Source organism: Phocoena phocoena, chromosome 2, assembly GCF_963924675.1.
Source record: "Phocoena phocoena chromosome 2, mPhoPho1.1, whole genome shotgun sequence".
Lineage (NCBI taxonomy): Eukaryota > Metazoa > Chordata > Mammalia > Artiodactyla > Phocoenidae > Phocoena > Phocoena phocoena.
The window spans coordinates 138424402-138440427 of record NC_089220.1 but is presented as its reverse complement, the minus strand read 5'-3'; the positions used below and the strand labels follow the sequence as shown (position 1 = coordinate 138440427).

At 51.3% G+C, this 16026-nt stretch overlaps 1 protein-coding gene across 1 annotated transcript in view; it reads right to left on the bottom strand.

Annotated features, from left to right (window-relative positions):
• ACAN (aggrecan) overlaps positions 1-16026 on the bottom strand; it is a 35145-nt gene that overhangs the window by 4477 nt on the left and 14642 nt on the right. Inside the window, 3 exon segments of the mRNA XM_065871766.1 lie at positions 1808-1921; positions 9133-9243; positions 10063-13161. Coding sequence (XP_065727838.1) covers positions 1808-1921; positions 9133-9243; positions 10063-13161 — 3324 coding nt within the window.

Genomic DNA, 16026 nt, shown 5'->3' with positions numbered 1-16026 from the left:
CAATGCCTTCCCCAAGGGTTTGGAAAGAAAGGCAGAGAGACTTCAGAGGTAGCTGAGCACCTGAGGCGGCCAGAGACACGTCATCCCAGGGCTGATTGTGGGGTCCATTTTTGGGCCACCTGAGTGCCTGAGGGCTGAGTTGGGTGGGCAAAGCTGGAGGCAGCAGCTGTGCTGGGAGGGACCAGGGCCGTGCAGGATGGAGGCTCTGGGGAAACAGCAACACAATTCCAGGAAGGCTGCAAGAAGGAGCAGGGCCAGAGCCATGGCTTGAAGCACCCTTGGGGTGGTGAGCGCTCAGGATTGGAGTAGGAGAAGAGATGCAGCCCTGCTCAGTTGGGCGCCCAGGCCCAGGGCCCGGTCTGCGGGCTCTGGCACCCTCTCTCTGCTCCATCAGAGTGCAGAGCCCTCTGCGGGCCTGGCCTCCACTCCAGCAGGGCACTTCCTCTCCCAGTCTGACACCCAAGAGCTGTTGTCTGCGTGGACATTCCATGCCCTTCTCCCTGTGGCAAATATTCTGGCACCCTGGGGAGGAAATCCTTGTAACTCTCCACTCCCACCCCAGACAAGACCCCATGCACCAATTTCTTGGAGTCTTGGGGTGAAGGTGGAGAATGGGAGGCTGCAGGGAAGGAGGGTCCAGGCCAAGTCTTTTCTTCCAGAAGTTCCCCCACCAGTCTGTAACCTTGGCAGTGCCTCCAAGGAACATGCAATCCAAAACTACCTTCCCACTCTGATTAGGAGTTTCAGTTGCTGTCTGGAAGTTTCTGGGATGTCTAAATTGAGAGTTCATTGAAAATGGTTTTGAGCCCCTAAACACTTCCAGTTCTGCACGGACCATTGCTACTAGCAACTGCAAGCTCCACCTCCCCATTTCTGAGACGGGGTGGCCCTGAGATGGGGAGACTAGGAAACACTGAAGGTGAGCGGGCTGTGGGCTCAGTCTGGCCTCAGGAAGTTCGTGGCCCACAGCTCCCCTTGGCAGGGCCTGGCCCAGGTGCAGAAACTGAGGGGTTGGCAAGGCCCAAGAGAGGAAGCTCAGAGCCCTTGCAGCGAGGCTCTGTTCTCTCTGGCCAGCCTTTTGCCTTGCACAAGGGAGGGAGCAAGGAAGCGTGGACCGGAGTGGCACTGACGTGGCAGCTGTCACGGTGGCAATGAGGACAAGGTGACATGCAGCTGTCCTTGTGCATGCATGACTTGAGCATGCTGGTGACACGGGAGCTCTCAGACAGACAGACCATAGCTCTTGCCAGAGAAGAAGAGGAAGGCAGCTTGACCAGTGTGGCACGGTGGCTCCCAAGGCCATGGAGGGGCCACAGAGGTCCCGTGGGCAATACGGCAGGCAGACACATGCCCGTGGCCATGCTGGGAAGATCCGGGGCTCTCATCCGCAGCAAGAACCAATGACTCCCACCCATAGTGTCCTTCAAGACAAATGCATGGAATTGGCCCTGTCTTCTTAGTCTGATGCATGCACCAACTTTGCTGGTGGCATCTGGAAGCCCTGGAGCAGGTTAGTGTTTGAAAGGTCCCCCAGAGCCCCACCTTCCAAAGTGCAGGCTGGCCCAGCCTGCATGTCTCTTCTGCAGTCAGATCAGCCAGTGCCCCAGAGGAGGGTTTCCGCAGGGAACAGGAAGAGAAGGAGTGAGAGTGAGTGGGGCCGACTTCTCACTTGTGGCCCCTGAAGTGGCTATCTGGATGGATCTTGGGGGCCCCACAGGGCCTAGAACCTGTGGTTAGCAGGGAAGGATGAGGGAGGAAGAGGGGGTGCAGCAGTTAGTAACATTAGCTGAAGCCGAGACGGTCGTACCGATCTCACACAGGTCCCCTTGGTAGCTGGGAAGGCATAAGCATGTGAAAGAGTCGATGGCGTCCACGCAGGTGGCTCCATTCAGACAAGGGCTTGAGAGGCACTCGTCAATGTCTGCAAGAAACCAAGGGCCACCATTAGGACTCCTGCCGGCAACTCCAGCTCCACAATTGCACTGCAGCTTCTTTATGGGTGGCCAGCCCTGCTGCTCTCCAGAGCCCTGGATTTCCTAAGAACTGTTGCTGCTGCTGCTGCTGCCGCCATCTTGGAGAGCTGAGCCAAAGATCCAACAAGGGTTTTCTTGGATGTGTGTGGTTCTGGATGGGCAAGCTTGGAGCATGGGAGCCAGGTTTCCCAGTGGGTGAAGGGATCTGCTGCTTCTGAGGGCAAATGCCTACTGTGAGAGTGAGCTTGGAGTTCCTCCAGGACGTCTTCTCTTGTGAATATTTCAAGAGGCCTTGAGGTCTGAATTGGCTCTCAAACATGGTGGTGCGCAAGGACACTGGAATTCCAGTTCTTGAAGCGTGTTTAGAGCTCTTTCTTTTCCTAGCTTCTTCTGTAGTTATGAACCAAGGAAAGAGGACAAGGCCGTGCAGTACTAGAACAAACAAGCTAGAAGTGGTTCACAGAGTATAGGATCGTGAGAAAATGGCAGTGTGGGATATCCGCATGAGATTGTTAGATTTTTTTTTTTTTTTGGTTGCAGACACCTTCTTTGTCTTCAGTAAATTAGATTCTAGAGTATCTTATAAAGGTGAAGCCAACATTGTTATCTTGGGGGGAGGGACAGAGACCCAGCCAAATATTTCCCCATGTAATCTCCTTCCAGTTTAAGGCCTCAGAACATGGACATCTCCAATGAGTCATGATTTCTGGAAGGGCTGCATCCTGGCCAGTGGGAGACCAGTGTTTGAAGCCAGTGAGGCACTTAGTAAGTGGCCACCCACCAGCACCAGCCTGGGATACTGTCAGGTCCCCATCAGCCTCTGCTCCCCAGAAGACTCTTCTTTCCTTCTGTTCTTCTGGTCCAGGATGTTCTTTGTGATCCAACTTCTTTGTGGGACTTACATTGGTAAGTCATTGGCCTTTGCCTCAAATTTTCATCTGTTAGCCAAGGTGAGAACTGAAACTCCTAACCTGGTCTTTCTGCACTTTCAGAGAAGCCAGAGACCTAGAGGATCCTTCTACTCTCTTTGTATTCGTTCTCCAAAAACACCGGCTGGGTTACTTCCTCTGGGAACATTATAAAAGGTATTGTGAAGCTCCTCTTCCCAGGGGATTAATAAAATTCTGGCATGAAAGGGTTCCACTGGCTTATGGGGGCAGCGTGGTATGTACAGCTATGTTCATACAACCTTCAGGACCTGGCGTGTCTGTGGGTGGTCTCCATGTAGGCAGCTCCCTAAATATGTTCCAGGACTTAGTTCTTACCTCTCATAAGAACTGACTAGATCTTAACGTCAATCCTCTGATAAGAAGATAAAAGCACTTTCTTCTGGATCCTTTTCACTAGTGCATAGCCGATGTTATCTAGACCAGAGCTGGGTTTGTGCAATGGGAGGCCTGAAAATCTCAAGTCCTCAGGTATGTCTCTCTTCCCACGAAGTTCTTGACTTTATTTCACGGAGTGTACAACATGGGCTAGAAACCAACAGTTCCAAGTTTGAAACTGTTCCAAGCAAAACCAAAATGCATGGAGGAACGGACTGAAATCCCAGCATGCACTTGGATTCCCAGCATGCACCAGGATTCCCAGCAGCAGCAGTAGCAGCAATAGGTCAGGCCGGTGGGCGGAAGCTGGGGGAGGTTCTCCTGCTTCAGAAAAGCTACTGTTGTCTTTCGTCCACTAGCGTCATTATGGAAGATGGGAAGCACTGGGCAAGGGGGTATTAAGCAAATGTAGGCGCTAAAGCAGTTGTACAGAGCAGGGGACAGGAGTGGCCCATGGGGAGAAGAGCCAGACATCAACCCTGGGGCCTCTGGCCAACCCATGCGGGAGAGGGCGGGAGGGCGGAGGCCCCGAGGGAGGTCAGGCCAGGTAGCTTCCAGTGGTCCCAGAAGCTTATTTCACATCACTCGCCCCCACAAGGCGGCCTGAGGACTAGGACAGTTTTCCTTTGGTGTTTGGCCAGGGCACAGGATCTGAGAAGGCTGCAGGGACTGAAACTCAAGGAACCAGGTTCCCGGGCTCAGAAGCTGTTTTATGCAGGGCCCTGGATTCACAGATGAGGAGGAAAGGAAGGGCCATAATCCTGAAGACCAGAGAGCCTGTGAGTGGCTCTGGAGCAGCTTAGAGAGGGCTTCAACAGTAGGGAGAGGGCTGAGCATCCTGTGTGGGGCCTTCTCAGGCTTGTGGTGCATCCTCTCCCCTTCCACTGGCTGGAAGAGCCACTCTGCCCCTGATTTGCCCACCTCTTTCTGTGAAGGCAATTGGAACATTGCTTGTCTTCTGGAACCATGAGAAGAGTTGGGCTGGGCCCTGCTGTACTTTGGGTACCCCAGACAAGGTGACATCAGATGGAGGACAGGAAGGGCTTTGGGCAACAGGCAGACTGTATGAAAGAAGAGAGGAAAGAGAGGGAGCCAATATCTCCCCAAAATCTTCTCTGAGCCAGACACTATGTCTCACACACACTTATCCTCCCAGCGGCCCTATGGCATGGACGTCGCTGGGCCATTTTACAGATAAGAAAACAAATGAAGTGACCTGCCCATGCTGGTAAGTGGGGGAGACAGATTGGAGAAGGTGGAGGAGAGAATTAGACCATGAGGATGAAAGCTGGGCCTCTATTCCACATGGAGAGAGAGAGAGAGAGAGAGAGACACTGGAGTCCTGGATCTCAGCATCTCATTACCATTTCTGCTGCCCCAGCCAAGGGCTCACCAGTCATCACTAAGCAGGGACTTTGAGTCCTCTTCTCTCTACTCTAACCAAACGGGATGGTTTGTTCCTGAACAAGGTCCTCTAGTGATATCTCTAACTTAAGGGAGAAAATAACTGAGAACCCTGGTAAAGGTGAGGGTTCTGAGTTGGAGACCACAGGTCTCCACCCTGAAGGGGTCTTGTCCAGCTGTTGCCTGGGTCAGAGCCCAGGATTTCCAAGTTAGAGCTTATTTCGTTCATAGAAAAGGTTGAATGAAGTGACAGTAGGCGCTTTTACTCAAGTGATACCCAACCAAAGGGGTTGCCACTCGTAAATAGCATGGTATGAATGGTACCCCTCAAGTTGTTCTGTGTACAACCTGTGCAGCTGTATGTACTGACCCTGGACATGACTTTCCTGGACAAGGATAGGGGGAAAATCTCCTCAAGAAGCACAGAGACAATTTCTTAGCTCAGCAGATGCTCTGCACCCTGCAAAGACCTAGGATCAATCAGGATGAACAGAATTGAATACGTACACTCACTTTCTGGTGTATCACAATCGACAGAAGGATTACAAGAGCATATTTACCAGTTCCAATTTGCTTTAAAAACAAACATGATTAGATTAAAAGTATGTTATAGTTATTTATACTATCAAGTTGTTTATATTTTTAAAGTTTGATCTTGAATGTAACTTTAATATCCTGCTAAATTCAATTAGTTGCCTGCTAAAATCTGCCCATGGACTTCTTGGTTAAGTCAAGAAGGTGTAATTTGTATTTTCACTTGTAACCCTGTATTTTCACTTGCTTGGAAAGCACTTCCCCCCACCTCCCAGGGATAAGGTGTCACTGGAATTCAAACATCACCCCACTAGGGGGAGAGACAGAGTCAAGTCATAGATCAGAACCCCAAGTCCACAAAGTAAAAGATGTCAGTTAAACAGAAAAGAGGCTGATTAAATTTTAAGTTCATGCCCTTCTAACCAAGGATTTTAGAGAAATCCAGGCAATGCCAGTGATTCCTGGGAAATTGGATGTGAGATCTCTCAAATTTAGCTGCCCATTAGAATCACTGTGGTAGTTAATCTTTAGATTAAAAAGAATTACCACCAGCACCAGAGTCGTCCCCCCCCACCCCCCCCATCCCTACCCCCCGACCAAGTGAATCAGAATAGCTCAGGGCGGGGCCCAGGTGATTCTAAGGAGTAGCCAGGATTGAAGCCTCAGAATCAGAAATCTAATCCCCACAGGAAATACTGTATTAGCAATGGAGGTGGGGAGGATGCTTCTGCTTTTTAAGTGGATCCGAATAGGACGGTCCTGCTTTTCTTTTTTGGCCACGTTGCTAGGCATGCGGAATCTTAGTTCCCTGACCAGGGACCAAACCTGCGCCCCCTGCAGTGGGAAGCACAGAGTCTTAACCACTGGACCGCCAGGGAAGTCCCCAGTCCTGCTTTTAATTGCTAAAGAATCTAAGTATTCATTAAACATATTTATTTTGATGTAAAGAGTAGAGATTAATAATTTAGCAAGAACTTATTTGTGGAACGCTGACTAAACAAGATGACACTGATCTATACGGTCTTTTAACAACCTGTGGTTCCCAGTTCTAGAGCCAGATGACAGGTGGGTGATCTGTGGATACTGGACACCTTCTGCAGTCCTTTTGGAAGCACCAGATCTTGAGCCTTAATTGAACAGGAGCGACTTGGGACCCCACGGGTAGAGTCATGGACCCCAGATTTTGCATGTGGATGACTCTTACCACTTGCCCTTTAGAGATGACAAAGCTTTTTGTAATCAGTGGCTTGAGAGATGGGGAAGGGGAACTGGTCAGATGTACACAGATGGTCTTAATCCTCATGGCAGTGTTTCTCAGCTCTGACTGCACACTGGAGTCACTTGGGAGTTTAAAAAACCCCAGTGCTGGGCTTCCCTGGTGGCGCAGTGGTTGAGAGTCCGCCTGCTGATGCAGGGGACACGGGTTCATGCCCCAGTCTGGGAAGATCCCACACGCCGCGGAGCAGCTGGGCCCGTGAGCCATGGCCGCTGAGCCTGTGCGTCCGGAGCCTGTGCTCCGTGACGGGAGAGGCAATAACAGTGAGAGGCCCGCATACCGCAAATAAAAACCCAAAAACAAAAAACAAAAAAAACCCCCAGTGCCAAGGCCATTCCAATCAGAATCTGCGGGGATGAGACCCAGTGCCAAGGCCACAGAAACACTCCAATCAGAATCTGCGGGGGAGGGACCCAGGCATCAGAATTTTTTTGAAGCTGAGAACCGCTACCTTTGACCCTATTTACAAATGAGGTAGTGAGGGCTTGTCTGTGAGTGTCTAGTTGGACCAACTCCAATTCTACAGCTATTCTTCATTCTGGTTCCCCTGAGGTCTGGCTTCTAGCTCTTTAAGACCGACAACCGGTTGTTATGTTCAAGAGAAGGCTTCTTATTTAACCGAGTGTGTTAAACAGCAAATACCTCAGTTCTTGATTGGACTTGCTCAGTGAAGTTAAGCAAATCACTTAACCTCTCTGTGCTGCAGTTTCAAATGGGGATGATTACCAAGCTCTCAGAGCTGCCTAGGAAGAAACTGTGGGAAAGAAAGCCCTTTGGAAATATACACCATTAGAGAAAAGCTGTCCTTATAGCAGATAAGTTAAGGGCCATTGTCACCTACTTCTAATTTCAGAGGTGCCAGGACATGAGCCTTGCTGTGTGACTTCTGATACCAGCGTCACATTTTTGCTTCAAGCATCAGGTTGGGGAAGCAGTTGCTAAGAATGGAGAGAGGTGTCAGAAGATACCGAAAGAGGGCAAGGGGGTTCTGGTCCTGGTGGCTGTCCCCACCCCGGAAGTCCTGTCGGGCTCTGAGTCTGTTCCTCGCTGACCCAGGATGAGCTGGCTGACAGAGCTGAGCTCCACAACACTTCACCCAAGATGGGCCCCCTGCTGCTCTCCACCTGCACACCCAGACCCAGTGGGGGACGTGTCTGCACACCTGGCACGATGCCCTCCAGGGGCGCTGCTCACGGGACAGACAGAGCCACTCCCACTGCCGACTGAAGACTTTGTGTGCTGGAAAGCGCACAAGGTCTCCCCAAGTTTTCATAAGGGGCGGGCTCTCCCAGGACAGAGGCAGTGCTCTGCCTTCCCCTTGGGGGTGGATGACAGAGGGGTATGTCTATAGCTCCTGGGGTCACTGTGGCTCAGTGGAAACACTGTCCCCTCGGTAGAAAGGCCAGGACCTTCCTAGGAGAGCCTACCTTCTCTGGTCACGGAGGCCCATAGTGTTCTCAGTCACGGCCCCCCACACGTGGGCAGAGGCTGACCCCAAATCGGGAGACAGTGAATAGGTATTCACCTTAGTGCCTGTTTATATAAACATATATATTTCCTGTCTAAGTGCCAAGGATACAGCATCTTTATATTATGAGTATATAATGTATTATGAGGTGTTATTTTGCATATATATTAATGTCTATAAACACAGAATGCTTCTTTGTGTATGATGTAAAGGTATTTTGCATGTGTCCTAGGTATGAAGCCCTTTTAGGGAAGGCCTTGGGTCTCTGACGCCTGACCTCAGACAGGGCGGGGCTAAGGGCCTGGGAGCAGCGCAGAGAGCTAACCCAAGAATCTGAGCTTGGAGGGGACCGGGCGTTTCTTTTCTCAAGGGTGGTGATGTTCATGAGCTGAGATGTCCTCATGGCCACAGGCCTCAAGGTGCTCAGGGAGCGACAGGTAGATTCTAATCATCTTGTTTTCAGGACCACCTTCAATCAGAGGATCTCCCAGGCTCCTCACTCATCCCACAAGCTGCTTGGGCAAACAGGGGTCCCAGGGGGGTGGGTGCCCAGGGGTAGGGCACTGCTGGGTCACAGCTGACCTGGAGTGCCTTGAATCCTGACCTGGAGTTGCCTTGAATCACAGCTGACCTGGAGTGCCTTGAATCCTGGAGCTGGGAGTGACAAGCTCTGTCTGTGTCATCTCCTTCAGGGCCAGAAGGGGACCCAAACCCCGCCCAGACGCAAGCATGGAGGGGACCATAGGGTCTTTCCTGGAGGGCTCCACTCTGCATGACGCAAGACAGCCTCCATGGCGATTCCCTCCCGGGAGCTGTGGGGCATGACGGGGTCTCCTCAGCACACACCCTAGCTCAACATTTCTTTGAAGTCTCAAGTTTTATCTTCAAAATTCCAGCACGTTTTCATAAAACAATCATTGGCTTGACAAAAAAAACGAACTATTTCTCAGTTTAATTATTTGACTTTTTTTTCCTAAACCTCCATGTAGACCGGACGCTCTAGAAAGACGTGCCGTGTTTACCCTGTGCCTGCTACCCAGCACGTCACTGTGTACTCTCCTTCCCAGTGTGAGAAGCCTGAGCCCCAACTGACCTTGGTTGCCTCCTCCCAACCCCTCTGTCTGCACCCCCCATGGCCGACGAGGCTCTTACCTATGTCTCAGTGCTTGCCAGTGTGGCCAGGGGGACACAGGCATATGATGTGTCCCTCTGTCTCCCGGCAGGTCCCAGCACCACAGGGCTCCTTGGCACAGGTGGTGGGGTCTGCAACCCCCGGGGAGAGGCTGAGCATCAAGAATGTAGATGCCTGGGGTACAGCACAGCCTCTACGACCTCGAGGGTGGGGCCCGAGGCCCCAGAAGCCCACAAGGCTGGTTCTGGGTCAACACGCTTCTGAGGACCCTGTCCCTCCTGAGTCCCAGCATCTGGGAGTGGTTGGGGGCTCTCTGACCGGGGAAGGTCTCTCAGTACACAGGGGGAGGCAAGGGATCCCAACGCAAAAAGCAAAGGAAAATCATCGGCCTCCGGTGCCCAGTGCCAGGTTTGTGTCAAGGTGAGGCCATCACTACAGTGCACCCGCACGGGGTGAGGGTGGGGAGGCAGGGTCTAAAGGCAGGACGCAGCCAAAAGGACACTTCATAGTTCCTTGAACTGTGCAGGTTTTCACCCTGCACAAAGCAAATGCTGGGGGCATAAATGTCCTCAGCAGATTCATCCTCTCATCTCACACTCACTCCATGGGAAAGGGGCATAAGCAGAATTTCCAGCACTATCTAAATAGTGCCTCCCGTGCCAAGTACAGACAGCTGAATTCACATATAAATGTTTGTGTCATGTAACTCCACTGTAACAATAATCACGAATCTACAAGTGTGCACTGTGTGCAAAGTAGGACGCTTGTTCTCTACATGTTTATATCTTGCTTAATCTTTCTTGGTACTATTCCCGTGCTACAGATGACGCTCAGAGAGGTTAAGAAAATTGCTTGAGGCTGCACAGCTCATCTGTGCTCAGAACTTGAATCTACACGGCTACAGTCTGAACTACCCAAACCCATTTAAAGGAAAATAATCCCAACAATACCTGCCATGGTTGCCTCTGATTCATCTGTCCCTCCTGGAGAGTTTGGGATGGAAGCATCAGCTGGGGAGGTGGGTGTTTCGGCTGTTTGGGTCTCTTCTCCTGAGTGCACGGGGCTTGAGGACTCGATTTCTAGATGCGCCTCTGCAGGGCTCTGGGTCTGCTGAGTCCACTTGGATTCCAGGATGGTGGTGCTGATGACAACATCCAACCCCGAGGTGTGACCAGACAGGTCTCTGCTGATTTCAGTCCTGTCTCCAGAAGCCATGGGAGTGGCCGAAGGTGAGCCTGATGCCTCTGTGCCCACATCATAGGTGGTGGTTGACTCTCCGCTCACTTCCGGGGCAGCCGAGCCCTCCCTGGGGCCTTCCTGAAAGGCTGAGGTGCTACCTGTCACTCCCAGGCCTGAGGCTCCCTCCAGATCAGCTTCATGGAAGGTGGAGGTGGTTCCACTCAGATCAGGGGACCTGGAAGTGCCTCCGCTGGCCTCGGGGACAGCAGATGCTCCCACCTCAGCCTCAGGATAGGCAGACGTCTCGCTGCTGGATTCTGGGACTGATGCTGCTTCTACCCCAGACCCGGGGAACCTTGGTGCATCCCCAGATGCAGAGGTTTCTCCACTGGACTCAAAACGCTGGGGGGTGTATGTTACAGGGGGTCTTTGGCCCAGTTCCTGGGAAACAGTTGGTTCAGTAACACCCTCCACGAACTCAGAAATGATTAAAGTAACTTCTGGAAGTCCTGAGGCCTCCCCACTCGTGCTCGTGGGTGCAGAGGATTCTCCGCTTACATCAGTGGTGCCAGAAAAGTCCCCACTAAAATATGGAGTACTTGATGGCTCTCCACTGGGCTCTACCAGTCCAGACTGAAGTCCACTTAGGTCCAAAAGTCCTGAATGGTCTCCAGACATGTCTGGTGCTCCAGACGGGGCACCACTAAGTTCCAAAATGCCCGAAGGCCCTTCTCCTGCTTCTTGGGCTGTTGGAGCCTGGGTTACAGATTCCACCAAAGTTCTGTCTACAAGAGAGACAGTGGAGAAACCAGATGGAAGTCCACGGCCGTCATATGCTCCGGAGGGCTGGCTGCTCCCACTCTCAGCTCCAGAGGACTCTCCACTGACCTCAGCTACTCTGCTTGGCAGGCCACTGAATTCTGGAGGCTGGGGTGTAAACCCACTGGAGTCAATTACTCCAGAAGAGAGTCCACTGACATCCACTATCCCAGATGTGCCTGAGAGATCTGCCTTTCCTGAAGGGAGGCCACTGAGTTCTACGGACCCTAAACCTTCTTCTTCTTTAAATGTAGTTGGGGTCACTTCAACCAAACTGGTGTCCACGAATGTAATGCCAGAAGATTCACCACTGCCACTCATGGCACTGGAAACCAGGTCAGGGATTCTGGATGTTGTCCCACTGAACCCTGGTAACCCCGATGGCTGCCCACTGAGATCAGGGATCCCGGACGTTTCTCCACTCAGGTCGGTTATGCCAAATGGTGGACCACTGCCAGAAAGAACTCCAGAAGCTTCTCCACTGATTTCTGGTTGTCCGGAGGACAGTCCACTAAGCTCAGTCACACCAGATGTTTCCCCAGAAAACCCTGATGGCTGCCCACTGACCTCAAAAAGTCCAGATGTTCCCCCACTAATGTCAGGAAACCCTGATGGCTGTCCACTGACACCAAAGAGTCCAGATGTTTCCCCACTGATGTCAGGAGTCCCAGATGCCTGGCCACTGAGTTCAGCTCCTGAAGAGAGTCGGCTTGCTCCTCCACTAATGTCCAACTCACTGAAGGGCAGCCCAGATGTTTCTCCAGCACCACTGATGCCAATGGTTCCCCTTCCTTCTAGTTCACCTGCAGTGGTGGCTGTGACCACTTCCACCAATGTAGTATCCACTAGGGAGACAGTTGGGAACCCAGATGGAAGTCCACTGAAGTCAGGAAGGCCAGAAGATGGGCCACTTCCAAGGTCCACCCCGGAATACTCACCACTAAATCCAGAGGGAAGGCCACCTTCTTCTGGAGCTTGCCCACTTCCTAGGGTTCCAGAAGGTATTCTGCCAAGGTCCAAGACTCCAGAAGCTGACCCAATCAAGTCTTCTTTTCCAGTAGTCAACCCACTAAGATCCTCAGCTCCAGAAGCAGAGATCTCCAGACTTTCCCTTCCAGAAGGAAGTCCACTAAGGTCCCCTACTCCAGGAGCAGAGGTCTCTAGATGATCCTCACCTACAGAAGGAAGTCCACTGAGGTCCTCTACTCCAGAGACAGAGGTCTCTAGACCCTCTCCTCCAGAAGGAAGTCCACTGATGTCCCCTACTCCAGAGGCAGAGATCTCTAGACCCTCTCTTCCAGAAGGAAGTCCACTAAGGTCCTCTGCTCCAGAGGCAGAGGCTTCTGGACCTTCTCCAGAAGGAAGTCTGCTGAGATCCTCTATTCCAGAGGCAGAGGCTTCTGGACCTTCTCCAGAAGGAAGTCCACTAAGGTCCCCTACTCCAGAAGCAGAGGTCTCTAGATGATCCTCACCTACAGAAGAAAGTCCACTGAGGTCCCCTACTCCAGAGACAGAGCCCTCTGGGACCTCACCTCCAGAGGGCAACCTGTCAACTTTAGGAGTGGTGGTCCACGTAATTCTATCTTCATCTCCTGAAGCCAGTCCGCTTTCCACAGGCAGGCCTGAGCCCACTGTAGGGGTGAGCACACTGAAGTCAAGGTCTTCAGAGGGCAGCCCACTTGCAATTTCCCCTGAGGGCTGCCCACTGGAGTCTAGGTGTCCTGAAATTTCGCCACTGCCTGTGAAGTCACCACTGACTTCAGGCACCCCAGATACCTCCCCAGAGCCTGGCAGCTCAGTCCTGCTGGGCACTGGGGCTGAAAGTGTGGATGGCTCCTCTGAGGGGAACAGCTCCTCTGAGGGGAACGGTTTCTCTGAGGGGAACGGTTCCTCTGAGGGGAATAGCTCCTCTGACGGGAATGGTTCTTCTGAGGGCAACGGCTTTTCTGAGGGCAATGGCTCCTCTGAGGCTGAGGGCACTTCCGTTGTAGAAGGGCCTTCTGTGCTCTCCTCTGTTGCTGTGCTAGTGGGAAGCCATGTAGGAGGGACTCCTGGAGGAAAGGAAGAAGAAAGATGAGGTGTGGATTTAGTAACTCTGCCCCATTTTAAGCTCATGCAGAGAAGCTGAACTCCATTCCTTCCACAGTAAAACTTTTCTCTCAAGTGCTCAGAGATGTGTCCAGACATTTTCTAATGGAACCTTGCACAGCCTCTTGGGAAGGATGGGGACCAGGAAACTCCCCGCCACCCTCAGACTATGCTTTGTGAGACCCTAGGGGGTGCCATTCACACTAGTTACAGAAGGTGGGGGACTGGCTGGCACTGAAGACAGTCAAGGTCACTTTTCAAGTACTTCCACATTATTACCTCATTTATCTAAAACCATGATTTTTAAAGTGTGGTCTCCAGACCATCAGCACCAACATCACCTGGGAACTTGACAGAAAAGCAAATTCTCAGATCCTACCCCAGCTCCATTGACTTAGGAATTCTGGGGCGGGACATGGCACTATGTGTTTTTTTTTTTTTTTTTTCGCGGTACGCGGGCCTCTCACTGCTGTGGCCTCTCCCGTTGCGGAGCACAGGCTCCAGACGCGCGGGCTCAGCGGCCATGGCTCACAGGCCCAGCCGCTCTGCGGCATGTGGGATCTCCCAGGACCGGGGCGCGAACCTGTGTCCCCTGCAGTGGCAGGCAGACTCTCAACCACTGCGCCACCAGGGAAGCCCACACTATGCGTTTTAATAAGCTCTCCCTACCATGCTGATACTCCTTGAAAGTGGGAATTGTTAATCCGGACCCATCCCTCTGAGGCTGAGAGGGCCAGGTGATGTTTGCAAAAATACGTGAACTTTTTCAATTCTGAGAGCCCTATTACAGAGGACTTGGAAAATATAGAAAAAAAAGAAAAGAACAGAAAAGAAAACCCCACCATCCTAAATAATCATGGTTACATCATTTTCTTTCTGTCTTGTTTCCTTTGCCATTTAAAAATAACTAGCTGGGATTATACCTTGCATGTATTTTTGGGCTAATTTCCCAGGCAGAGAACATGAGCACAGAAGGTACTGGGTCCCAGTGGGCAGGTTTACAGCCTACTCTCACTTAAAGGAGAATCCTGGAGCGGGGGTGGGGAGTGCGATATAGCAGTGGTGACATGTAAGACGATTTTAAATGGATATATACACACACACACACATACATGTATTGGGTTGGCCAAAAGTTTGTTTGGGTTTTTCAGTAAGAGGCTATGGAAAAACCCGAATGAACTTTTTGGCCAACCCTATATATTTATATATATATATATATATATATATATATATATATATATACCACATATCAGAAAATAGACACTTACAGATATGATATAACGATTCTCTTTGAAATACATCTACATTTCTATTCAAAAGGAGGTCAATTTAAAGAAAAAGATACAGAGTTAATAGCAGTAGAGATGGTTCCCTGGTAAGGCTCAAATCAGCGAGGTGGTGGGGAACTGAAGAAATATTGGAAAACATTTCTATGGGGCCACTGGAGTCCCCTCCCATGGATAACTCCTGTTAGTGGCTGCCCGAGTCCTGTGCCAAGCCACACACTCATGCCAAAGAGGCCTTGGTTATTCTTGTCCTCGTGAAGGTCAAGGAAAGGGCCTCAAGCAGGTATGGCTGCTGGGTGAGGTCTTTGGGTTAGAATCCCACCTGCTCCACTGATGCACCTTTACCTTCTGGTTTTGCATTTCCAGTACCCAGAGGAGCACTTGGTGTGGCCAAATTGCTTGAGAACTGTGCACTGAATGACTGGATAAATTAGTGGGAAGCTTTGATATATTCCTTTCTTCAAATGCATGTACCCCTGGGCGAGTTGACTCTAAAAGGTGCACACAGGTTACTGTGCATTGCTCTAATTCAGCCTTACCCAAAGTGGGCCATGTTAAAAATGCTCCATGAAGGGGCTTCCCTGGTGGCACAGTGATTAAGAATCTACCTGCCAATGTAGGGGACACGGGTTCGAGCCCTGGTCCGGGCAGATCCCACATGCTGCATAGCAACTAAGCCCGTGCACCACAACTACTGAGCCTGCGTTCTAGAGCCCACGAGCCACAACTACTGAAGCCCGTGCACCTAGAGCCCGTGCTCTGCAACAAGAGAAGCCACTGCAATGAGAAGCCCTGAGAAGACCACACACTGCAACAAAGAGCAGCCCCCATTCGCCACAACTAGAGAAAGGCCACGTGCAGCAACGAAGACCCAACACAGCCTAAATAAATAAATAAATAAATAAATTACAAAAAATGAAAATGCTCCATGATAAAAAAAGACCCGCTGATCAGATTCATTTGGCACACACTGAATATATTGACCCGCTCTGCCTTACAGTGCATATTAGCATATCCAAGGCTCTGAGAAGGTCTGCAGTGGGGGAAATCTGTATCTTCCTGTAAGCCAGGATTTCCCAAACCTTATGGCTAGAAAACACTTTTTCCAATAGGGTTTGGGGGTCTTCCGATTTCATCCCATCAAATCCCATCTGATTTAATCATAACAGATGTTGCTCAGCAAGTTCTGACTGGGGACGTCTGGCCCAGAAGAGGGACACGGAAGGAGAAGTGGGGCAAGGAGACAGGTCACAGTCAGACTGCCACAGCCACCCCCTCCCAGGCCCTTTCCCCTCTACTGGAGCTCCCCCTGCAAGAGAGTTTTTAAGAGGTTAGAGAGTAGGGGTGTAAATGCAGGAGCACAGAGTGAGAGCCCTCTGATTGACACAGTGCTGGGCATTTGGGGTGCGTAGCTGGAAGACAGTGCGGAGAGACAGAGAGAGACAGAGAGGGAGAAAGAGAGAGACAGAGAGAGAGGGAAAGAGGTGTGTTTTATGAACAAAGCTGCCTTTTCTCTCCCTTGGGGTTGGTCCTAGAGGCCCG